At 43.4% G+C, this 24883-nt stretch overlaps 1 protein-coding gene across 1 annotated transcript; it reads left to right on the top strand.

The window, feature by feature from the left end:
* Positions 1 to 1690: 1690 nt before the first annotated feature.
* On the top strand, positions 1691 to 23105 carry mypn (myopalladin). The gene is made up of 20 exons (XM_031579343.1): positions 1691 to 2739; positions 6551 to 6726; positions 6855 to 6909; positions 7151 to 7691; positions 7846 to 7917; positions 8087 to 8228; positions 8415 to 8438; positions 10988 to 11104; positions 11264 to 12128; positions 14348 to 15661; positions 15764 to 15905; positions 17135 to 17215; positions 18527 to 18748; positions 18881 to 19030; positions 19119 to 19198; positions 19318 to 19447; positions 19840 to 20047; positions 20185 to 20350; positions 20482 to 20615; positions 21538 to 23105. The coding sequence occupies exons 1-20, from the start codon at positions 1691 to 1693 to the stop codon at positions 21714 to 21716; spliced, it is 5847 nt and encodes a 1948-aa protein (XP_031435203.1). The 3' UTR covers positions 21717 to 23105.
* The last annotated feature ends 1778 nt before the right edge of the window (positions 23106 to 24883 follow it).

Here is a 24883-nt window from a genome sequence, read left to right as displayed (position 1 = left end):
ACCCCAAAATAACCTGCGACCAGTGTGCTGACAAATGTTGCTACTTTTACTGGTGACAGGTTGCCCCAGCTACTTGCCTTCATATCTCCCCCTTCAAACCCCAAGGTTAACTCTGTGCAAAAAGTAGAGGAAGCACGGGCAGCTGCCCGCAGGCCAGTTTTTTTCCTGGGGGGCCTTCTCTTGACAGCCCCGGAATACGCTCAGCCACGGGGAAAAAAACACATACACACACACCACACACGCACACAGGTGTGCTTCAAGGACTGCCAGATTCTGGACGGCCTCCTCTGGGTTGAAGAGAAAGGTAAACCACCCCCTTTCATTCCCTGTCAATACCTGATGGTCATAGTATCCGCCGCCCTGGCTGCACTGCTGATTGCATTAACTTGTTTGTTTTGGTATGTGCATGCAGTCGTCCCGTACGGACTCTCCCACGCACTGCCCTTTATTCACAACTGTAGAGGGAATGCAAACTTTAATGTGACGGTAACTAGAGGGAACCTAGGTGAACAAATGGATAGGGGCGAGCTCACTCCGGTTTGATCCGTGTCTATTTCCGCTGATTCACGGAGGGGGTGGGTAGCGTGTGATGTAGTGTTTTCTCCCTTCGCATAACATTCCCTTGGCTAAAGTGTGAACCTGAGGCTCGGACACTTTCATTCCTTGATCGAATCACTGATTAGATGTGTTATCATTTGTCTCAGAGTGCCAGAGTGATGAAGCGAAGTGATTTTCCCTGATTTTTTTGTGTAAAGTGACCCCACGCTATAATTAGGCATGACTTGGGAGAGTTGGACTCTGTTTGCAAAGGATTAATGTACACACCAGCTGCCACAGCAGGTCTATTGGAAGGGCATTGCTGCTGCTCTTAATTGCACTGATTTGAGTGTCAGTAGCATCTGCTGGCCCTATCCCGTTTCGGGATTCAATAACGACTGAGGGCCAGTGTCAAAAACTTGTTTAATATCTGTGAGTGCATGTGTTACTGTGTCAAGGGATTTATGCTATTAAGCGAGTCAGATACGTCTTATATCAGAGAGAATCAATGATATAGATCACACATTGTGATAGGTTGGATATGAAAGTGTAATACTGGTTTGTAAACAACTTAAACCTAATTTTGTCCTACTAATGTTTGGGCCTCATGGGTCTACTTACTGTTGTTAGAAAAGTATAGGGTTCTGTGTTTGCTTTTGACACCTGCTTTGCATTGAAAGACAAAACAAATGAAGTGCTTTTAAGTACAAGCATTAACCTGGTGTCCACAATGTCACAAAGCTTCCATCTGTCTTTTATATATCGTATGTTCTTATGCCCTTTACATTTACATTTACATTCAGTCATTTAGCAGACGCTTTTATCCAAAGCGACGTACAAGCAACCTTTAGCATGTTAAAGGAGGTTTGAATGTGTCGTGAGTGCAAAGGTTTAGAATAGAGAATCCCAACTAAATCTAAATCAACTACATTTTAAGATGTGTAATTGCCGAAAGAAATTTGGAACTTTTTGTTGAGCCATTTGTAGTCTCTTCCATGATCTGGGTGACACGTCCATCATTCTTGCATTTAAGTTGTGACAGGTTTGTATGACAATTGATCCTAATGTTTAGTTTGACATATTATCGAGTTGGAGTTAAACTTATATATTTATATATATATATTACAATGATACTGTGTTATTTTTTTGTCTCATGAAGCATACAGAGAACAGAATGGACCAGCCCACATCATTGTCACAGCTTTTGCGGGAAAACTACCTTGCAGAGGCCAGGGCTCACCACAGACATGGAGAAATGGGTCACCCGGATTCTTCCTCCTCACGACGTCTCGTGTACGGAACTCTTAAAGGCAAGGCGGAGGAATCTGGGACACGTGAGGATTCTCAGTTCCCCGACCTGTCAGCCTTCCTCAGTCAAGAGGAGCTCGACAAAAGTGTCAATCTTGCCAGACAAGCCATTGGTCACGAACCCCACGAAAATGAAAGGTCTGAGGTCAAACCTCCACAGATTCCCGCCTCTGAGACTCCAGAGATGGCCTCACCCATCATAAAACCTCCTGTTGAAAAAGAGACTAGCCCACTAACACAGCCATTCACATCAAACAAACTGCCGCTCCAAAACCCGGTGTTGTCTCTCCCTGACAATGTGATGAGGAACAACAGAGCTCCCAGAGAGCCGTCTCAGGACTTCAAGCGGCCCGAGAGGAACACGCCTTATGGTCCCGAGACCCAGTCCAAAAAAGAGTTCCTCAACAAAGCTGCCGACTTCATTGAGGAACTCTCCTCACTCTTTAAGGCCAACAGCTCCAAGAGGGTACGGCCTCGGTCCTTCAAGGGCCACAGGAGCAGGTACCAGAACAAGCCCCAGCCCGATGGCACAGCTTTCAGTCTCAGTGTTGCTGATGAGAGGGAGAGGCCCGTTCACTCTTTCAGCACTGACCAGCCAGAGGCCCTGTGTGAGGAGTTCCCCGAACAGGAAGTTGAAATGCCAGGGCAGGATTCGATCATGCCTGTGGCTGCGCCAGAGGAGGAAGCTGAGGCTGAAGCTGAGGCTGAAGATGAGGCCAATGCTGTGGCTGAGGTCGAGGCTGAGAACCCAGCCCTGCTGGAGGGCCAGAGCTCGGAGGAGCCTGTCTACGAGCCTCCCCACTTCATCCAGAAGATCAAAAGTCGGGAGGTTCCAGAGGGAAGCAAGGTCCAGCTGGACTGTATTGTGAGAGGTCTCCCTGTGCCTGAAGTTCGGTAAGTAAAATAAACGGCTACAAACCTAAGTTTGCATGAAGAAGATGTATGTCAAGCCACACATCAGAAATAGTTTTTTCCTACAACATTAATACTGTTTATAACCGTTATAATTAGCTCAGATGTGACTGACTATTCATAAAAAAACAGCCATCACTTTACGTCCACTGGACAAAACCCATCAATCAATTTGTATGGTGAGTGTATGTTGATGTGTTTTCAGTATATCCCGCAGCATATTATAACTCAGATGTTACATGAATGTGTACATGATAGATGTCATTTATGCTGACAATATAACAGTCAGTTTATGTTGACTTCTGACATGTGCTCTTGTGCAGCAGCCATGTTCTCTCTTCAGTTTTTGCAATCCTATTTCAGGGACAAACAAAATGGTGTATGGCTGTGTCATCATCATCTTAAGGGTTATTTTCAAAGAGCCCATAATATAGCCTATATATCCATAAATCATATACTTGTTATGTCATCCAAAAATACCTCATTGTCTTCCTTAACTTTCAGAATGGACTGAGCTGCATTATTCAGTCCATTCTGATTGTTGGTAGAGATTGAATAGAACTGCTTGTGTGGGGGTAAAACGGGACTCGGGAAGTCTTCTGTGAGGTGACATGCAGTGGAGTGTTTGACAGGTGACACCAATGGACAGCTGTCACTAGTCCCAGAGTAATTTAGTCAGCTGTCTCAGACAGTGTTATGTCAGGAATATTAGATCATCTCAACTTTGTTAACAGGCCAATGAGTGTGTGCATTTTTGTGCGTGTGTGTGTGTGTGTGTGTTTGTGTGTGCATGCTTGCACGCATGCGCGCATGTGTGTTCCTTTGTGTATGTGTACGTGTGCATGTGTGAATGAAGTTCTCAATGTCTACAGTCAATATTCATCACCCTACCTTAGTAAATAAATTGCTGCACTAGAATGCTCCATTCTCAGCATTTGTCACATGGTTCTGTGTGGTGCTAAACAGTGTTTGAAGTGACAGACAAAGACAGAAGTAACCCAGAGAGGTCAGGCAAAGAACTTGCGGGTGTGACGGAAAGGTCCCAGAGGACAATGTTGACAAGCAGCAAGTACATTTGGCAGTGTGGCTCCCATGCTGTGAAGACAATGGGCACATTTGGGCTTTAGTTGCTAAGACTTGGAAGATGATACTGGAATTGACTTTGACAGATTTGGTAAGAAAGGCTTTCTAACTTTCAACACAACTAATTTATTGGGGCTCCTTTGATAAAGCCAATTGTCTATACATGTGCAGTTTATGGAAAATGTCCTGTTAGCCTACGCTAGCAAAGAGTTTTTCATTGAATTTGGGATCTTCCCTAGTTTTTATTAAGCTTGTCAGTGTGAGAATCTGCTACAAACGGACTCACTTCATTAGTTGTTTATTAGTTTAGTGTGGAGGTATAAGAGATTTTAACCACCATTAGGAAACTATTGTTTACTTACTTAGAAGTGAAATTAACTTCCAACCAAACCAAAATTCCTTCAAAGTCATTTAGATTTTTAAAATGTCCACACGTCATTGCGACCTTGTTAATTTCTTTTGTCTTTTTCAAATAAAGTATTTAGTTTAGTTGGCATTTCTAGGTCGAGTATACATTCAACATTGCCTAGTCAATTAGCATGATCTTGTGTGCAGTAAAACTATGTTTAGCAGTGTGTGTGTATGTTGAGTATGCAGTCATATTTGTAAGCTCGGCCAGGCTTATCTGCGATGTTGGCCTGTGTCTGGAGGAAAAATAACCCCCTAACAGGTGCGGCCCGAGTATCCACCAAGGGGACTAGCCCACTCTCTTACCGCTCTTACTGTTAAATGAAACCCTTACGCATAAGAATCGACATACCTTGTCAGACAGTACATTTCGATCATGTTTCATTGATACAATTGGACACCCCTGGTAACCTGCGAGGGCAAGGGATTAGTTTGACCTCATGATAGTGAATAGTGATATTCAGGATAGTCAATGGAGTGAAGTAAGTTTTTCCTTACACTTTTCCTGGTTCTCATTGGTTAGGGCTGATTGACAAAGCGTTGGCTAGTAACATATGCCTGTACATGCAACTCAATGGCACTGTACTTAGAAAATGACTTCAATACATCAATGTTTATTGAGCTTGTGATGATATTGTACCAGTGTCACTGAATTCAATTCAGTCATTGAGGAAAGTGGTCATTGTATTTGTGGTATGGCTTTTATTTGGGATAGAAGAAGTTACTGTTGAATATACCCGTACATACCAGTCAGGCTGCTATATTATACTTTTAGTACAGTCATAATTGTAGTTATTTTATCTCAATGTGGAGAACTAATCCTGTACAAAGGTCATTTCACCACAGATGCAGTCTGTCACCAGAGGCCAGCACAATGAAGCCAGTATTGCCAGATTTTCTCATCAATCCTTAGATGATTTTTTCTTGCTATGGCATACGTAAATATATTATGTTTAAGAGACTTCTATTACAGGAAGTATTTCACACCATTTACAGATCTGTGCATGCACATATGATGTCAGAAATTCAACATGTCTAAAGTTTACTCTATTGAAGAAGGAAGTATCAATTAACTTATGATTTGTTTTGTCGTGGCATTTTCTTGGCATATCTAACAAGGTCTTGCAATCCGGTTTCTCGATATTGGTGATATGGGTGGATTCTGTTGATGTGGGGACTGTGATTAAACTAAGACTCAAGGCGAGGTCATCTCACTCACTCACACCTGTTTGTTTATCACTGGGGCTGGTTCACACACTAGCCCTGCTTCATCAGCCCAAAATAAACTGTTGCTAATCTTAAAAGCTAAACTATAGCAGTGGAGGCAAAGCACAACCATGTGCAGAGAGTCGGGGGCTCGTGTCAGTCCTGTGGCTGCACTTCCCAAAGGGAAATGGACAGAGGAAATCATAGTAATAAAACATATGGCTGTATATAGAAAGAGTTCTTTAAGCTTCACGAGTTAATGAAACCACATTGCTAATAGCAAACCCTTAGCTTCAAAATGTTACTTGTATATTTTCTGTGGTTTGGGTACCTCACAAAATATCCTGTTTCATATCAATCTTTTAAAATTGATAGACAAAGGAGGCTAATTCACATGTTTTTAGATTTAACATGTTTAATAGATGTTTTGTGGAAGTATATAATCTATAATAATGAACTGTATGCTATGCTAACTAACTCACCAAAGGGTTAAATAACTGTTACCGACCGTAGCCATGCAGCTACACAGCAAAACTGAATAGATCCAATTTTGACACCACACAAGATTACACAAGACTACATTCATATGTGTGTTTTTGCGCAACTGTTTCTTTGATGTGAAATCTAATCTCAGCTAATATTTGTATGAGTTACAAATAATTCAAAGCACCATTTGAAGAATGTTTCTAAGTAATTTTTTTGTCCCCTTATTAAATGATTTGTGATAGTGATTATTAATAATGATTTGTGATAGTGATTATTCATTTACCAGTTGAAAATGATTGTTGTACCACTGTTTTTAAAGTTCCACTAATTGTCTAAAATGTCATACATGTTAATGAGTTATATCTCATATCAGGCAGATTTATAGATTAAGGAATGGGGAAATGAGAAAACCTTTCATATTAATTTAGTTTCACAAGATACAGCTGAGCTGTTGTAAAAATATTTAACAATTATTGAAGACATTTAAATATTTGTATTCTTACCAAATGCATCAGCTAAATGGTTGAATTTGATGTAAATCATTTGTTAAATGCCAATGCCATTATTCCAGACATCTTTGGTGAAATGTGTATATGTGATGAACATTCAGGTGGTTCTGTGAGGGGAAAGAGTTGGAGAACAGTCCTGACATCCAGATCATCACCAATGGAGAACTGCACTCCCTGATCATTGCTGAGGCATTTGAAGAAGACACGGGACGATACTCCTGTTTCGCATCCAACTTCTATGGCACAGATTCAACATCTGCAGAAATTTATATTGAAGGTCAGTGTTTGATCATTATTATTATTATTTATATGATCCTTATTATCTTTAAGTTAAAGCTCATTTAATTTGACTGACTTGACGGTTTGATGTGATCCATGTTTCCTGTCATGTGTCTTGTGTTACAGGCGCCTCCTCTTCAGACTCGGAGCCAGAACAGCCTTTTGAACATTTAGAAGAACAGTGAGTGTTACCATGACAGTCTCTGAGAAAAAACAGCCCACTGCATTAAACAATACAATCATTGGTGTATTTATTGGCAAATGATGAACATTCTGGAAGAATTCTCTCTTTATTTTCACACCACACCACACCACACCACACCACTTGTTGTAGATTTTTCCAATAAGAAAACACTGTGATCTGCTGCACCTTTTCTGCTGTTGTTTTTCCACTGACCTCTTTCTTCCATGTCCCTGTGAAGGTTGGAGGAGAAAGCAGCCCAGTCCCAAAGCACTTTGCCTTCAGTCTCCAGCAGTACGGCTAATGCGTTCGTTGTGGACTCACCGTCTGCACCGGCAACACTTTACCCTGAAGCTGCACCAGCCTCAGAGGTTCCCACGCAGCCAGCCGCTAGCGAGGACCCGTCTCCTCCTCCACCCACCCAAGTCCTCCCCACTCCTCTGCCCACTGCCCAGGCGAGCCCTCCTCTGGCGAGCCCTCAGCTGGAACCAGCACCTGTAACGGCCCAAGACATCAGCACGCCTGCCCCCATACAGGAGATTCCTCCAGAGCATCCCTCACTTGTGCAGCCAACAGCCACCCAGGTGGTCTCCTCATTGGTTAGCACTCAGCTGGAATCGAGCCCACCACCGCCGCCTCCCGTGGGGATTCCCCTATCTCCACCCGCCCTGACTACCTCCACGCCTCCGTCCATCCCAGAGGAGACGGTGGTACCTTTGGCTCAAGCGCTTCCCGCCTCACTACCTCCTCTTGTGGTGTCCACCCAGTCAAATGCACTTGAGGTAGACCTCGGATTCAAAAGTCAATATGCTGCACAACATCCTCAAATGCAGTGCTGCTTTGTATTGAAATATTTTATATAATATATATATTTGCACTGTTACATCTAGGCTACAGTTATGTCTGCAGTGTCTCACTTTATGTTTCCCTTTGAAGGGTCAGAATGGTGGCAGCTATCCTCAAGGTTTAGATGGAAGGCCAATAATGGCGGCCCCTGTTTTTACAAAGGTGACTATTTTTGTTCATTTTTGTGTTAGACGTTTATGTTTACAGGCATCAGCCCAGAATTAGTTGTAACTTTTGTTTAACTTGAATGTTGTCATTTTTTGGCAGAGTTTTGCTGTTTTCCTGTAAGGGCTTGTTTTTTAGGACAATGGTGTGTGTGTTTTTGGCTTAGAGTCTGCAGGATGTGCTTGCGCAGGAGGGCCAGCTGGTGGTGCTAGAGGGCCGTGTGAAAGGAGTGCCCTCCCCTAAGGTGGAGTGGTACAGAGAGGGGACTCTCATAGAGGACTCGCCTGACTTCAGGATCCTGCAGAAGAGTAAGAGAACACCCCAGCCGTCAAATTTCATCTCAGTTTAGCGACAGTATATGTACTTACTTTGTTAATTACGTGCTGAATATCGTCACATGGTAAGGGAGTGCTCTCTGTCCACTAACTTGTCCACTAACGTGTTATTTCTTTCATTGTTGTCATTTTTCTTTGTTTTGCTTTTCTTTCCTGCAGAGCCTCGATCTATGGCAGAATCAGGTATGCATTTGACAGGAAAATGTAATTCATTAGGAATGAATAATAGATCATAAACAAACCCCATTTCTGGAAAAGTTGTAAATCTTATCTATCTGACAAAGGTACAAAGAAAAATGTTCCGATGTTTTCACTGACCAACTTAAATGTATATTGTAAATATAAACAAACTTAGAATTTGATGCCTGCAACACAACAAAAAATTGGGACAGAGGCATGTTTACCACTGTGTTATATCACCTTTCCTTTTTTTAATCCTACCACATTTTTTAATCATTTGGGAACTGAGGAAACTAATTGTTTCAGTTTTGCATGTGGAATTTTTGTCCATTCTTGCTTGATAAAAGACTTCAGCCGCTCAACAGTCCATGGTAGCCGTTGTCTGACGGTCCTCCTCATGATGCGCCATACTTGTTCAATAGGGGACAGATCTGGATGCTGGCAGGCCAGTCAGGCTCACTCACTCTGTGTCTACAAAGCCACGCTGTTGTTGCGCATGCAGAAAGAGGTCTGGCACTGTCTTGCTGAAATAACCATGGACTTCCTGGGGAAATAAATTACCTTAATAGCAGCATATGTCTCTCTAAAATCCAGATATATGCCTCTGTGTCAATGGTACCTTCACACGTATGCAAGGTCCCCATGCTGTGGGCACTGATGCATCCCCATACCATGACAGATGTTGGCTTTTAAACCTCTCACTGTTAACAGTCTGGAGGGTCCATCTCATCTTTGGCACGGAGAACTCCATGGCGGTGTTTCCCGAAAACAATCTGAAACATGGGCAGATCTGAGAACAGCACACGTTTCCACTTTCTTTCGGTCCATCTGAGATGAGCTCATGCCCAGGGAACCCTGTGGCGTTTCTGCATAGAATTATTGTATGGCTTTCTCATTGCGTAATGAAGTTTCAGATTTAATTTCTTGATGCTGCAGTGGACTGTGTGAAGTGACAACGGTTTTCTGAAGTACTGCTGAGCCCATGTGGCTATATTTATCCGAGAAGCATGACAGTTTCTCATGCAATGCCCTCTGAGGGTTTGAAGGTCACGTACATTCAGCAGTGGTTTCCAGCCTTGCACTACTCAGACTGAGATTTCTCTGGTTTCCCTGAACCTTCTCACAATATTGTTTACTGTAGACGGTGTAAGATGTAAAGTCTTTGCAATCTTGCATGGAGAATTTACTAACTGACAATTGTCTCACAAAGTTTTCAGCCACGACCCATCTTCACTTGTGAAGACTGAGGCTTTGGTGGATGCTCCCTGTCCCAACTTTTTTGAGTGTGTTGCAGGCATGTTTATATTTACAAAATAAAATCAAGTTGGTAAGCCAAAACATTAAAAGTCATTCTTTGTACTTTTGTCAAAGGTTCAACAGAATTTACAAATAGCAGATTCTTGTTTTTATTGCATTTCAGAAAAAAATCCAACAAATCGAAAATCCAATCTGGAAATGGGGTTTCTACATTCTGGCATGAAATCTTGTTAAGTGTCTTTAGTGACCTTTAAGCTTATGTTGATATATAGTACATGGCAATCACTTCCTTTGATCTCAAATTCAATCCATTCCCTCGGTAGAGGTCTTTCATACAGAGAAACATGCGCTGTGCAATGAGGTGTAGGGCACAAGACCTGCATATATCTCTGTCAAGGGGTTAAACTAAATAATTAAACAAACCTGAATGTGATCAATGCTATTATTTATAGCCACATACACAAATAGAAACCCTGTGTGTGTGTGTGTGTGTGTGTGTGTGTGTGTGTGTGTGTGTGTGTGTGTGTGTGTGTGTGTGTGTGTGTGTGTGTGTGTGTGTGTGTGTGTGGTATGTATGTGTGTGTGTGTGTGTGTGTGTGTGTGTGTGTGTGGTATGTATGTATGTGTGTGTGTGACGTGGTTAGTAGCTATAGCCATATTAGTACTAAAAGTCTACACATAATTACATGAATCTATCCAGCTTTCTGATATCTGAAATGTTTTTCATAGCTTGAAGTAATTTACGGTCTGAGATGGGAAGCTTGTGTTCCTGTGTCTCTCTGTGAATGAGAGCCAGTGGCGCTTAGCTGAGCCCTAACCATATAAGGTAGCCAAACAGGTCTCTTTCAAACACTGACGGCCACAAACCCTTTCAAGGTGTCCATAGCCCAAGGCAGAGTTGAATCAACAGCACCACGGGTTCTTCACCCATTTAAGTAACCCCAAGATACAGTCAGATACAGAAGTACTTAACTGACAGACTTAAAGATTGAACACACTGTTTAATCAAATTGAACTAAGGTAGCTTTGGTACCTTTTTACTTCACATGTCATCGTCAATGTTCACCCTTGCTCACCATTTGTGAAAAGTTCCTGTCCGTGATGTTTTATTCACTTTTTCAATATTCAGTATTTAGATTATAGCAGGATGTCTGTATACACCATCCACAACAGTCCAAAAATGTTATCTGTGGTCAATATGTCATGCCAGTGTCATATCCGTTAGCCTTCTGTTGAAACAACTAAGTGAGCAGCCTTTAAAATATGTGTGTGTTTTTCTTTTGTGTAAACCCCAGAGGAGATATGCACTTTGGTTATTGCTGAAGTCTTCCCTGAAGATTCTGGAACATTCACTTGCACGGCCAGTAATAAATATGGCACTGTCTCCAGTATTGCAGCACTGAAAGTAAAAGGTAATCCTTCACTTGCATGAAGTGTGATGTTTAAAATGACACAGTGCACAGTCTGTATGAAAACGCACATTGTCCAGCACAGTACTGTGCAGAATAGTATCTTACTTACTTCCATTGATGGACAGGAGTGATTCATATGTTATTTTTGCACCCCATTAGGCAGTGACACCAACACAAACCATGTAAAAACAGTACCCAGCCTAAACCTGGAGTCCGCACTCCGCACGGTGTCCAAACAGACAACCTCCGAGTATAAGGCATCCAGTGTAAAGTCGCAGCTGGATGGCTCCCTGACCAACTGCAGCAAGGCTTACTCCAGTACGCTCTCCCTCGACCCCCTCAGCAACAGCTCCCTCCGCTTAGACGCCTACAGCGCCAGCATGCCCAGCCTTGACCCACTAAGCCTCGGCGGCCCCCACCTTGACGCTTTCAGGTCCAGCCTCTCGCGCGCCGACCCCACCAGCTTCAGTATGCCACGCCTTGACCCACTGAGCTTTAACCTGAGCGCCCCACCCTACGAGCCCCCCAGCTCCGGCCCCCTCCAGCTAAACCCTCATGCCCCCAGCCTGTGGCGCAACCACCATGAGGCCGACCACGGTCCTCCCAAGGAGCCCGGCCCCATCCTAGCAGCCCCCGCAGAACCTCTAACCTCCTGCCTCAAACCCCAGCTGGACCAGTCGTCAGTCCTAGAACCTGAAGCACAGTCCTTCCTCTCGTCCGATACCTCCGGCACCATGTCTCTACCCTCTCAAACGGAGGGTGCCTCGGCCAAAACACCCGAGTCAACATGTACTGTACCCCTCCCAGATCCCCCTGCCTCCTGCCTCAAGTCAAGACCGGAGGGTGTCCTTGTCAACCACAGGGAGCCGCGGTCCGCCTCACGTGTGGGCCTTCGGGTGCACTTCAGACTGCCTGAGGATGAGGAGGAGGAGGAAGAGGAGGACAGTGAGGATGGATCCAGCACCCATGGGGACATGTACCCATCACATAAGGCGCCACCTCCTGTTCTGGCCAAACCCAAACTGTAAGTACACTGAGGCCTCCTGATGATCCTGACAAATATTGATAACATTTTGTTGCAGTCATGCTTGTCGTAGAATACACTGTAGTGTGTTTTATTATGAAACCAGAAACCAAAATGGCCTATCTTAATTACTGAACTCATTGGCAACTCTCAGATTGGGCTTGTTTAAGGCTTCAGAAGGGGGAGACTAGCTCCTCTGCAGCACGTCTGAGAGTGTCCAGTCTGAGAAGCTGCAGCTCTAGTCAGCCTCGCCTCTATATTGGGAAAAGTAAACACTCGCCATAGGAGGGCTGAGCCTCTGCTCCCAGCCCTGGCTGTCAAAGCAAAGTGCTCCAGTCTGAGACTCTCATGTCCTCTCTGCATGATGTGGAGTTTTACGCACTGGAAGAGTAAGTGGGGGTATTTCCAAAAGTAAGTGCAGTTTCTTGTTGCTCTGCATATAACACACTGTTTCAGCTCTCCAGAGTGGAGAGATCTTTTCTGCAGAGGCTTTTTATTCATCACAGCTGACTTAATCTTCTTTTCCAACTGATTTCGTTTTGTGAAGAAGTATCAGGTGTTATTTTGGAATACAGTAATGGAATATGTGGCATTAGTAGAGGAATGTGAGGTTCAGTACAGTTTATCTGAAATGCTGCAGCACAGCTTGTTTGGAGTACTTTAGAATGGAGCACGAGAGGACATTTATTTGGCAGAACCTTTCGATGCAAATAGTGATTGGAAGTCCTTTTTTGGGATTGGTGGTCTCATGCATTATAACTGGACTGAGGAACTATTTTCTCCCCGATTAACATTTATTGTGAGGTTTGCAACATGATGTAAATATATTTTGGATACAGATCAAATGAACACAAATATTCAGATAATATGAAGGAAATAACTTGTGATGTCTAAAATACTCAAGGGTCTGCAAGGTATATCCCGGGATGAGGAGTTACTTGTTACATGTAAGAGAGTTATGCAACTAAATAACAAAATGAATGAGAAATTCGAGTTACTAATCACTAATGTTGGTGATTACAAAGGGGTTACATCCAAATACATTTTCGGTAAAAAGCTTTAAAGCTTATGTGTAGAATATAACATTCATTCTTTTGTTTTGCATTTTTTCACCATCTAGACAGGCTCCATCATTTGGCAGTATGTGTTTCAGTGAGGTTCTTGATTGGTTCTCTTGAACAGTATGTGTTTCAGTGAGGTTCTTGATTGGTTCTCTTGAACAGTATGTGTTTCAGTGCTGTTCTTGATTGGTTCTCTTGAACAGTATGTTTTTCAGTGTTGGTTCTCTTGAACAGTATGTGTTTCAGTGTTGTTCTTGTTTAGTGACTGGTTCTCTTGTTTGAATTTACACCACCTTTCGTCTACCAATCAAAAAGTAATCAAAAGTAATCAAATTTAGTAAGTTACATTACTTTGATGAATTATTTATTCGTTTTTCAACAGGGTAACTAGTAATCTGTAACATATTACATTTCAAAAGTAACTTTGCCAACCCTGGGTATATGAATATTCAGCATGGCATGTCAAAAGCAGAGGAGGGGAACTGTGCAGCTTTCATTGCATCAACATCAAGCTGCAGATAGTGAAGTGGCATCTGTCGTTTGTCGTATGGACTGCTGGGAAAAATACTTGGGAATAATCCAAATAGGCAACTCAGTGTCGAGGAACAGGCCCCGGGGGAAGGTCAGAGCAACTTCACGAGTTCTCAGATCACAGTCCCAAAGCTCAGAGGGTTGAACCTGCAAGTTTAAGTTTACATATTACACAAATATTTACCACAGAAAATGGTTCAAGATATTTTCCATACTGGTAGTTGTATAGTTATTGATATCATCTTTCAATTTTTACTTCAATTAGGTGGAGGTTTTCTTTTACTGTTGCTCTCATGATAGAGTATACAAATATCAAGGCCATTTCATTACTGCAAGCCTTAAATATAATACAAATAATGACAATAGTAGTAGTAGTAGCTTAGTTAGTTAGCCCAGTATACTTCTACCCAGTAGTTGCAAATATGAAAACAGAAGACAAGAAGTGACCTCACACTTTGTCTTGATATAGGCACCAGTGCCAGTTGTGCCAGTGTAGTGGGCCGTGTGGTGGACTCATTAGTGTCAATAGCACTGTTTGGGTAAAACCAGAGATCTGAGCATGTCATTGAGCTTCAACATACTCTGTGCACTCACAGGGCTTCACTCGCTGGTTATGCTCTTTTGCAGGGACCCGGTCCAGCTCCAGCTCCTCCATAACCAGGTGCTTCTGGAGCAGCAGCAGGACGGCAGCCCCGTGAGCCAGGACAAGCCAGAGCCCTCCTCCTGGTCCGGCAGACCCCTCCACGAGCCCCCAGCAGCACCACTCAACACACCCTTTACTGACTCTTTTATTGCCCCAACCACACACGCACCTATTCAGGCCAGACCTGCTCCAGCTCCAGCTCCAGCTCCAGCTCCAGCTCCAGCTCCAGCTCCAGCTCCAGCACCTCTGGTCAACTCCAGACCAGCTCCTCAGTTTAGCCAAGCAGCTCCTCCTGTACACACGGCTCTGTCTCCCATGGTGCCTCGGATAGCGTCCACCTCCGCACCTCCTGTTAGCATGCCTGCGCCCTCAGCACCAAAGCTGGCTGCCCCTCCAGTCAGTCAAATGCCCCCCATGAATCTGGCTGGCATGAGTGTGAGCGCAGCGCCTCTGCCCCACATGAGCATGGCACCTCCCACCTCTACACCACGCCCCCTCAGCACCACATTCATGCCTGTGGTGAGCTCTCCACCTGTGCCCATGTTCATGACCACGCCCACACCACCCATGAGTGGAGCTCCACCTGTGCCCATGTTCATGACCACGCCCACACCCCCCATGAGTGGAGCTCCCTCTTATCCACCCAGCATCAGCTCCTCAATGCTCAACATTGCTCCTCTGACCCCTCTGTCTCCTGTGCTACCTAAAGCCCCAATGGTCCCATTCAGTTCACCCCAACCCCCCCACCCCCAAGCTCCAGCCCCAGCCCCTGTATCCCAGCACAACCCCCAACAATTTCCACCAGTGAGCTCCCTATTCTCTAGTGCCAGCAACTCCCAGAGCTTCAGCTACACCAGACCCAAGGAGTTCATCGCTGCCCAGACCCTCTCCCCCGTGAGAAGCCCCTCCCCCACTGAGTCCCCGGTGCCCCTGCTCCAGGAGCTCGCCGCCGAGCTCCACCTCAAGCTGGCCCGGGAAACCGGCTCCCCCCTCAGCCCTGCCTCGTCCGTCTCCAACTTCCCCACATTTCCACGTGTCTTCCACACCAGGGTGCTTGAGCCCGCCACCAGTCCCCCTGCCTACATCACCTCCCCGACCCTGGTGCCGCCCTCTTTCATGACCTCCCCGTTCTTCCGAGCTCAGTCCCCCCCCCAGGCCTCCTCCCCGACCTCCAGCAGCTCCTCGCCCAGCCCCATCCAGAACCCCGTGGCCTTCCTCAGCTCCGTCCTCCCCTCTCTCCCCTCACTCTCTTCCCAGTCCACTAACGCCATGGGCCTGCCCAGGAGGGCCCCTATTGTGTAAGTATACTAACTCACCCCCCCTCATATTTAGTGTGTAACTCTGAATGTGTACTCAGTCTAGGCTTGACTAATGACCAATACCTTGTCTGAAATGCTCAGGCCTCAGAGCATACTGAGGAAGACGGCACGAAACCAGCGGCTCCCATCGGACGAGGATATCCGTGAGAATAAAGAATCCCTCCTTCACGATATTGAGAAAAAGCTGAGATTTAAAGAAGACATTATACGCCAAGGGGCACAGGTATTAGAGTCTTTTTTATGACGGTATACTAAATTTGTTATTTTAGTTTACTTGCCTATTTCTTCTCTAAGTGTAGAAACAGTGGAGATGAACAGTACACCAGCATGTTGCAGGATTAATGTCGCATTTTGAGGTATAGAGGCAATGAGAAATCCATATCGAATCTATGATCAGTCAGACTACACATAATACAAATGAGTAAAACACTACTTATTGATCCCATTCTTTGTAGAGGCCATGAAATACATAAGAAGTTAGGAAAAAATGCATAGGATTTCCAGGGCAAACACAGGATAAGACAAACAGCATTTACTATTTACAACTACTTTTTCTACGGTTTCTTTATGGTAATTTCAAAACAAAAATGCATAATGTTACATAGTATCCATTTACATGAATACAGAGGACATTTCATAACACTTTACACTGTCAAGTTGAACTTAGAGTATTGTTTTTCCTGCAACCAATCCTAAATATATTTGTAACTTGCAGAGAGATGACATCAGACCTCACATTTTAATTTTACATTTAATGCCAATACTCTACAAATTGCGCTTGTTTCTGTCAAATCATTAGCCACACATTCCATACAGGCTGGATTCACTAAAAAATGGATTTAGCGTTTCATGTCGTATTTAACCAAACCTTCATGTCTTCAGAGTCATGAAAATCTTACTTTAGCCAGTAAGACAAGTACAAATAGTGACGCTACAATAGTAAGACAAGTACAAATAGTGGCAACTTATCTGCAGCCATCCCCATATAGGGCCTATATGTGTTCAGGGGACACCAGACCTTATCTGCAGCCATCCCAATATAGGGCCTAGATGTGTTCAGGGGACACCAGACCTTATCTGCAGCCATCCCAATATAGGGCCTAGATGTGTTCAGGGGACACCAGACCTTATCTGCAGCCATCCCAATATAGGGCCTAGATGTGTTCAGGGGACACCAGACCTTATCTGCAGCCATCCCAATATAGGGCCTAAATGTGTTCAGGGGACACCAGACCTTGGATCAATATAGTGCCAATACTTGTAGGACCACTTGTAGGACAGTGTCATGTCTTGTAATCATCATCATCATCATCCTCCCCCTTATCATCCTCATCCTCATCATCCTCCCCATGACAACACTATTTACATTTGAGCTGGAATGTGAGGAGAATGTCTGTGTCATGTCATGTCATGTCCTGTCTGTCTTCACCCTTCATCCCTGCCCTCTCATAGAAGCTGACTTATGAGGGGAAAGCAGTGAGCAGACCGCTTGGACCAAACATTCCCACTGCAACTGTCGTTAACTATGACGAGGTACAAACCAGCATCCCTCCACCGCCCACACCGCTTTGCTTACCAGCACTGTGGGAAACACACAGGGGTGTGGCGGATGTGATCCATCCATCCACCCATTCATCCATTCATCCATTCATCCATCCATCCATCCATCCATCCACCCATTCATCCATCCATCCATTCATCCATCCATCCGTCCATCCATCCATCCATCCATCCATCCATCCATCCATCCATCCATCCATCCATCCATCCATCCATCCATCCATCCATCCATTAATGCCATGTGGGTGCTTCAGCTTCTGTGCACTAATAGTCTGATCTGCATGGATAATCACGGTTTAGAAGACAATCCTCATATCACTCATATCACTGCTAAACCACCTCCTCTGCCTCTTTAGTGCATAGTCACACACCCCAATCAGACCAAAGGACTCATTTGCAGACAGTTTGGTCAACATATTACTATAGATGGGCATCTTGTATGGGAACTTAGTTCATGAACCCATGAATAGACGTTGGCATGTCCTGAAGGGTAAGTTAAGATGTTTTGGTACACTGTTGGCATGATGATTATATCAACTCTGTTCAAAATATGTTTTGAAAAGTTCTAACTGTATAGGTGATTTACACCATGCAGTATAGAATGCTTGAAATGTTTTTACATGATACATTTCTAAATGTATAGTTTTCTTGTCATCTCCTGAACCAGTTCCAATTTCTATAGCTGAATGCCAGTTGAAAAACAAACAAGACAGACATGATAAAGTAATCTCTATGCTCAAATTATAATACCTTTTATAAGAAAACAAAAACATATCCAACATATTCTAGAACTTTCAATGATTTTGTTCAACATTCATCATTCTCCCAATATACACACACACACACACACACACACACACACACACACACACACACACACACTTGCATACACAGTGTTATCGGTAAGTACTTAAGAACAATAGTCAAATGGTACCATGTTGAAGTGAAGAGTTGATCACTGAATAAAATGACAAGCTTATTTCAATCTGTTCTCTGCTTTCCCCTCATCTTTACCAGACAACCTTTTAAAATTCTTGAAAAAGAAGAGTTTGTTTTCTATATTACTGATGCGTTTGTCCATTTTAGAAGTATAGGTTATCTGGTCCTTCTACCTTAGGTGGTTGGTTTCTCAGTGCCTCTCCCCATCCAGTCTTGCAGTTGCTGCTCATGCGGCTTATGTCCAAAATGGTGTTGAAATGATGTATGAAATGTGTGTTTTTCATGGGTAGTTGTAGTATTCAGTCATAGAGAAACACCATGACTCTCTTCACCGTTCCTCTCCAGGAGTACAAGGTGTCGAACTTTGAGCAGAGGCTGATGAGTGAGATTGAGTTTCGCCTGGAGAGGACACCAGTGGAGGAGTCTGATGATGAGGTGCAGCATGACGCCATCCCCTCGGGCCGGTGCATCGCCCCGCTCTTTGACAAGAAGCTGAAGAACTTCCGGGCCATGGAGGGAGCTCCGCTCACACTCTCCTGTAAAGTGGTTGGAATCCCCGTCCCAAAGGTGCAGCAGTGTCATCTCATACTAACCTCACATACCTCACATACCTCACATACCTCACATACCTCACATATGTCACGCTATGAAAACTGTGGTGTCCATGGCTTGTGATTCATTTCCATGCGCCCCCCATAGGTTTACTGGTTCAAGGACGGGAAACAGATCCTAAGGAAGAATGTGCACTACAAGAAAGTGAGGGAAGGAGACGGTACGTGTGCTCTGTGCATAGAAGCAGTCACAAATGACGATGATGGCAACTACACAGTAATGGCTTCCAATCCACAGGTATCTCACAGTTTTGGACTTTTGGCCATTTTGCTCTTGAGTGTTCCCATTCAAACAGCAGACAGTTAAAGCCATGTTTGTGTCTCAGGGGAGGATGAGCTGCTCTGGTCATCTGATTGTTCAAACGGGTCCTTTGCGAAGCCGGGCGACTATCATTCACTCTCAGAGGTGGGTGCAGCTCCACACACGCCTCTCTATCTCTCTCTCTCTTAATCAGCTAGAATAATTACTACTACCAAAAAAACTATGATTGTAGATGACCTGGTGTATAACCTGCATTTCTGTAGAGTACGGGCTCGGGTCCAGGAAGTAGAGGAAGGAGAGCCGACCCAGGAGCGTTTCTTTCGACCTCACTTCCTGCAAGCTCCAGGGGACATGGTGGCCCATGAGGGTCGGCTCTGCAGACTGGACTGCAAGGTATGTCACCCCAACATCATTAGTGCACCCTGTAGTCAGGACATATTTACACCATCTGGAAATAAATTAACCAATAATGTTACTTTTGATAACAGCAACAATTGGTACTATTGCCACTTCTTGATAATGTGTTATTTAGGTCACATCTCAACATAATATGGACATCCCTCTATATGTTTGTTCATAATGATGTGTCTACATCTGCATGTTGAATAGTATATGGCATCCAGGACTTATTGTGTTTGTAACAGATTCAAATGTACTTGTTGTATTGTTTTGAAGGTGAGTGGGTTGTGTTTGTAACAGATTTAAATGTACTTGTTGTATTGTTTTGAAGGTGAGTGGGTTGTGTTTGTAACAGATTCAAATGTACTTGTTGTATTGTTCTGAAGGTGAGTGGGTTGCCAAACCCAGAGATCATGTGGCTACTGAATGGGCGACCCATTTATCCAGACTACACTCACCGGATGCTCGTGAGAGAAAACGGCATCCACTCTCTCGTCATTGACCCATTGACTCAGAATGATGCTGGAACCTACACCTGCATCGCCTCCAACAAAGCTGGTCAGAGCTCCTTCTGCCTGGAGCTGAGAGTCGTGGGTGAGATTGCCACCGCTGCGATATATATACATCTCTACAAGTGTATTTGGAAATGATTATTGAAAGAGAGTATCAATCTTAACCATAGACGATTGGAAGAAAGTAATTATATAATGAGCACAGTTTTTGTCTTCCAGAGAAAGAGATGAAGCACCCACCCCAGTTTGTGGAGAAGCTCCAGAACACAGGCATTGCCGAGGGCACCCCAGTCCGACTAGAGTGCAGGGTGGTGGGCATGCCTCTGCCTGCCATCTTCTGGAAGAAGGACAATGAGACCATTCCTCATTCTAGGGATCGAATGAGGTAAACATGGTCTTAAAACCTCACCTCGCCTCAACCTTACAACCTTGCAACCTTGCTGAGATTGTACCAAACCAAACTGGCAGGTCAAGTGGCTAAACAGTGTGAGTGTTTTTGAATCCTTCTTTACCCAGCATGCACCAGGATGCCACAGGGTATGTTTGCCTCCTCATCCAGCCAACCAGGAAAGAGGATGCTGGGTGGTACACAGTTTCAGCCAAGAACGAGGCAGGCGTCATTTCATGTACATCAAGGCTAGACATTTATGGTAAGAGACAGATTATGCTTATACTTTTTATACATTAATCTTAATAGGTGATACAGTAATTATCTTAAACAGGCTAAAGCCCCTGACACTGTATCATAAACCAGTCTTCTGGCATGATCGAAACTGATCCAATATCTGATCTATTAATTTTATTTAACATTTTAACAATGTCACTGTTCTGCAGCTACATTCAACTGATCACACTGCTCAGAAAAGGTAAACCCAATGTAAGGGAGCAAATGGTTGCTCTAAGACAGTAAATGTGCATTTTAAATGTTGTAGTAAACAGTTCTTGTACTACTGGAGATACAAGATGGTCTCTCAGAGGCTACATCTCTCTCTGCCAACCATGTCCTTGGTCCGTCATGACCTTTGTCTGGTTTACTAATGTCATTCAACCTCAGAATCATGTTATTCTGGTCTCACGTACATCTGTGAACAGTAGTTATGCATGCGAGGCATGGTTGGAGCCATGTATCTCACTAACACTCCAGAACCATGTGTTATAACACTCCAGAACCATGTGTTATCTCATTAACACTCCAGAACCATGTGTTATAACACGCCAGAACCATGTGTTATAACACTGCAGAACCATGTGTTATAACACTCCAGAACCATGTGTTATAACACTCCAGAACCATGTGTTATCTCATTGTCATCGCATAGATCATACTAGGAAAGTTGTGTGATGAACAGTGCACATATTGCTGTGACTTCTAGTTTGCTTGCTCGGACGGTGTGACGTTGCTTGTTTCTTTTCTCTCACGCTCTCTCTTTCTTTCTCTCTCTCTCTCTCTCTCTTTTTCTCTGTGTCTGTGTCTGTGTCTGTGTCTGTGTGTGAGAGGAGTTTCGTGTGGTGTGTGATGCGGAGTTTTTAGACCGATTCTGAGATGTGCTTCTCTTCGTTCCCCCTCCTCAGCCCAGTGGCACCAGCACGTCCCCCTGCCCATGAAGAAGAGCGCGCGCCCAGCCAGCCGCTACGCTGCACTGACGGGCCAAGGCCTGGACATCAAGTCTGCCTTCCCCTCCAGCGACAACTGCCCCTTCCTCTTCGCCAGCTCGCCCACGGAGTCCATCCTGGAGAGCGAGGAGCTGTGAGGAGAGAGGGGGGCGCCCAGGGACTCACACCCAGCCAGCTGCCAACACCTCTCCCCTCCCTTCAGACACCACCTGTAGACTCTCCTGAAACAAGTCTATTGTGCTTTTTTTTGCAGTTTGATTGTTTTGGTTGGCTGTGCTTTCACAGGGTATATTCAAGGAGAGTCAGTGTTAGTCTGCAATGTTGTTGCTCTTTGGTCATCTCTCTGTTTTGTTTTGTTCTCCTGTCAGGCAGTTCGTCAGTGAAGGTTGACAATAAAGTCATAGTTTGCTTACAGTAGTGACCTTAGTGTGGGCCTTATCTTGCCATAGTGTTGGGGTGGCATAGTCCGGTAGTCTACCAGTGGCGGGCCGTGGTGGAGAGCATGCGGTGTCATGAGTGCCCTTCAGCAATCTTAGCCACTCATTTCAGAAAGCAGAGCTTGTTTGTGTGGACCCATTACGGACCCAGCACAGGACTGACACTCATCTCTGCACCATTCCAAATGAATAACACTAGTTGCTGAACTGGTTGTTTGGCTTCAATGCTTTCTTCACTGGCTGCCACTCGGGGTCGACCACTCACAAATGGTCTTTGTCTTTTATTTTTTACTTTCCATTTGGTATTTGATTAACATGTGTGTACATGTTGTTCAGATAACCCGGAAATAGATCATAGTTTAGCACGGCTCCAAAAGACACACAAATCATTTGAACTGAGGCTTGAGTTTAATCTGGTCATTTTCCTGCTTAATGCTATGCAGTTTGTAATTGAATTCTGCATATTAAAAAAAAATCCCCGTATTCAGATTTTGCCCACAAATGTAGCTAAATCCAATAAATGTAAAGTGATAACACCGGTTGCAGTCATATTAGTCTTGCATATCTTATGAACAGATCTTAATATCTTAAAGAGCCACATGACTGATTACATTGTTGAAAAACATTTATTATTATTATTATTATTATTATATTTCCATTGTTAAAAGATGAGCTTTACTTAAAGTGGCTGAGTGAAGGGCTCCATATTCATGTGGGAAGGTATAATATTGTACTGATTCATGTACTGAAGATAGAAAACAGCTATATTTCTCTTACTAAAAGTTTGCACAACACTGTAGATGAAAGTTTAATATTTAATATACCATATATACAATATATAGAATTTGCCATAATGTGACTTTTTGTGACAATTTTGTCAACATATATGTGCACTCTTCAAGAAAGATGTATTAGACATTATTGAATGGAATTAATTGAAAGCAGTGTATGGTGGGTGTGTGGATAACACTTGAGTTCAAATATGTTATTTAATAGACTGAATGTTTTAAGGCAAATATTCGATTTGTGTAAAATTGCACCATGTAAAATAGATTTCTTTTTCTGTGAATAAAGTTCTATTTATTCAAAGGAATGTGTTATATTTGTACAACAAAATACATCTCACACAGTTCTAAATAATAAATGTCAAAAATGACATATCCATTATCATCAAAGTATTCCTTTAATCTTTAAATCTATCTGATGTTATGAAATGATGTACTAAGTGATCATTTATTTTTTTGCAAAATTATGCCCATTCCCAAAATGTCCACCTTCATTGTCATAAGCAGGTTTAAATGTCCACCTTTATTGTCATTAGCAGGTTTAATGGTTTTAGTGGCAAAACTGGCCATATACCAACTATTAAAATAACCTTTCTGTGAGCAAAAACCAGTCTCTTCATTAGCTAATTAGGCATTAATAATCTTGCTAGCTATTAGAGGAAGGAAGTTCAAACAGGCGTAAAATTACATTCACCTTGCTTGACCAGATTGTTGCCAACAGTCTCATTTGAGCAGATGCCACTCAGAGGATTAGTGAGTTTTGGGTCACTCTCTACACTTTTGTGACCTCCATGATTGATACGCATTTATAGATTACACAGTTTTAAAGGAAAAAAACATAGAAAAAAAATGAAATAAGCCAAACCAATTAACAGAATCTTTTGAACACTTCAGCCAGCTCTTATAGGGCCAGGCATTTTGTCTCCTATTAAGGTCATTTCTAAATCATCTCCTGTTAAACAGATCATGTGATTTGAAAAGTCATTAATATTTAATATCTGTATTTGGCATGATTTTAAAGAGAAGTCTGCTTTTGTCCATATGTGATGATAAAATTAAATTAAACCGAAATTCAAATATATTCATATTTACATAGGAGGCCTTCAACCAAATTATATTTGTTCTGTCTGCAGTTTGTAAACAATTGTGTTGTTTTCTCATTAAGATTTTTAAACTAACACCTGATGATGTGACCCAAACTACATATTGTAAACTGTTTCTGCTCACTTATAGGTATAGGGTTCTCTGTTTTCTGCTCACTCATATTAACACTTACATTTAGTCATTTAGCAGACACTTTTGTCCAAAGCGACGTACAAGGGAGAGAACAGTCAAGCTACGAGCAATAAAGACCTAGTGTAACAATAAATACTGTTTTACATTAGAAATAGCTTAAGTAGCAAAGCAGTACATATACATACACACACAGTCTTCTAGCCCTGTAGCTTCTCTGTATAGGGTTCTCTGTTTCTGCTCACTTATTGGCATAGGTTTCTCTGTCTTTTTCAGGTGCTGGTCTGACACGAGTGGGGTGCCCATATCAGATGAAGTAAATCCATGGATTAAAACATGGAGTTTTACACTTTCTCTTCCCTTTTTTTAAGAAGCTAAATCCTAATGACCAGGAGAGATGTTTTAAGTCCATCATAACAAGCAGGCCAGATTCTGGTCATGATGACATATGGCCCGTCTTCATTCAGAGCGGAGGCTGGGCAGTGGCCCCCAGACAAGCTGGTCACATGACAAGATGAAAATGAAAAACAAGTGCGGCTGAGCAACACGTCTGAGACGGGACCTTTAAACAGGACAAGCAGCAGCTGGCTCTCCATCCCCGATCTTTAATCAATCAACCAAACTGGTGGACCAAATTCGCATGCCTAATTGCACACCAGAATCACTTAGTCTGACACAAAACAAGCAGACAGAACGGACCGGTGGGACCGCAGCTCCCTCCCCATGATGTCCTGTGGCTGGTCATTTCTTAATTACATGTTCAGCGGTGAAAATGGTGGAAATGCCATGTTGTGAATTGTGGGTGACATGTTGGGTTTATCTGATATTTATTATAGAATTTACATACAT

The sequence above is a fragment of the Clupea harengus genome, chromosome 13 (assembly GCF_900700415.2).
Source record: "Clupea harengus chromosome 13, Ch_v2.0.2, whole genome shotgun sequence".
In the NCBI taxonomy this organism is placed as follows: Eukaryota; Metazoa; Chordata; class Actinopteri; order Clupeiformes; family Clupeidae; genus Clupea; species Clupea harengus.
Note: the sequence above shows the minus strand (reverse complement) of the source record. Positions and strands in the feature narration are given on the sequence as shown.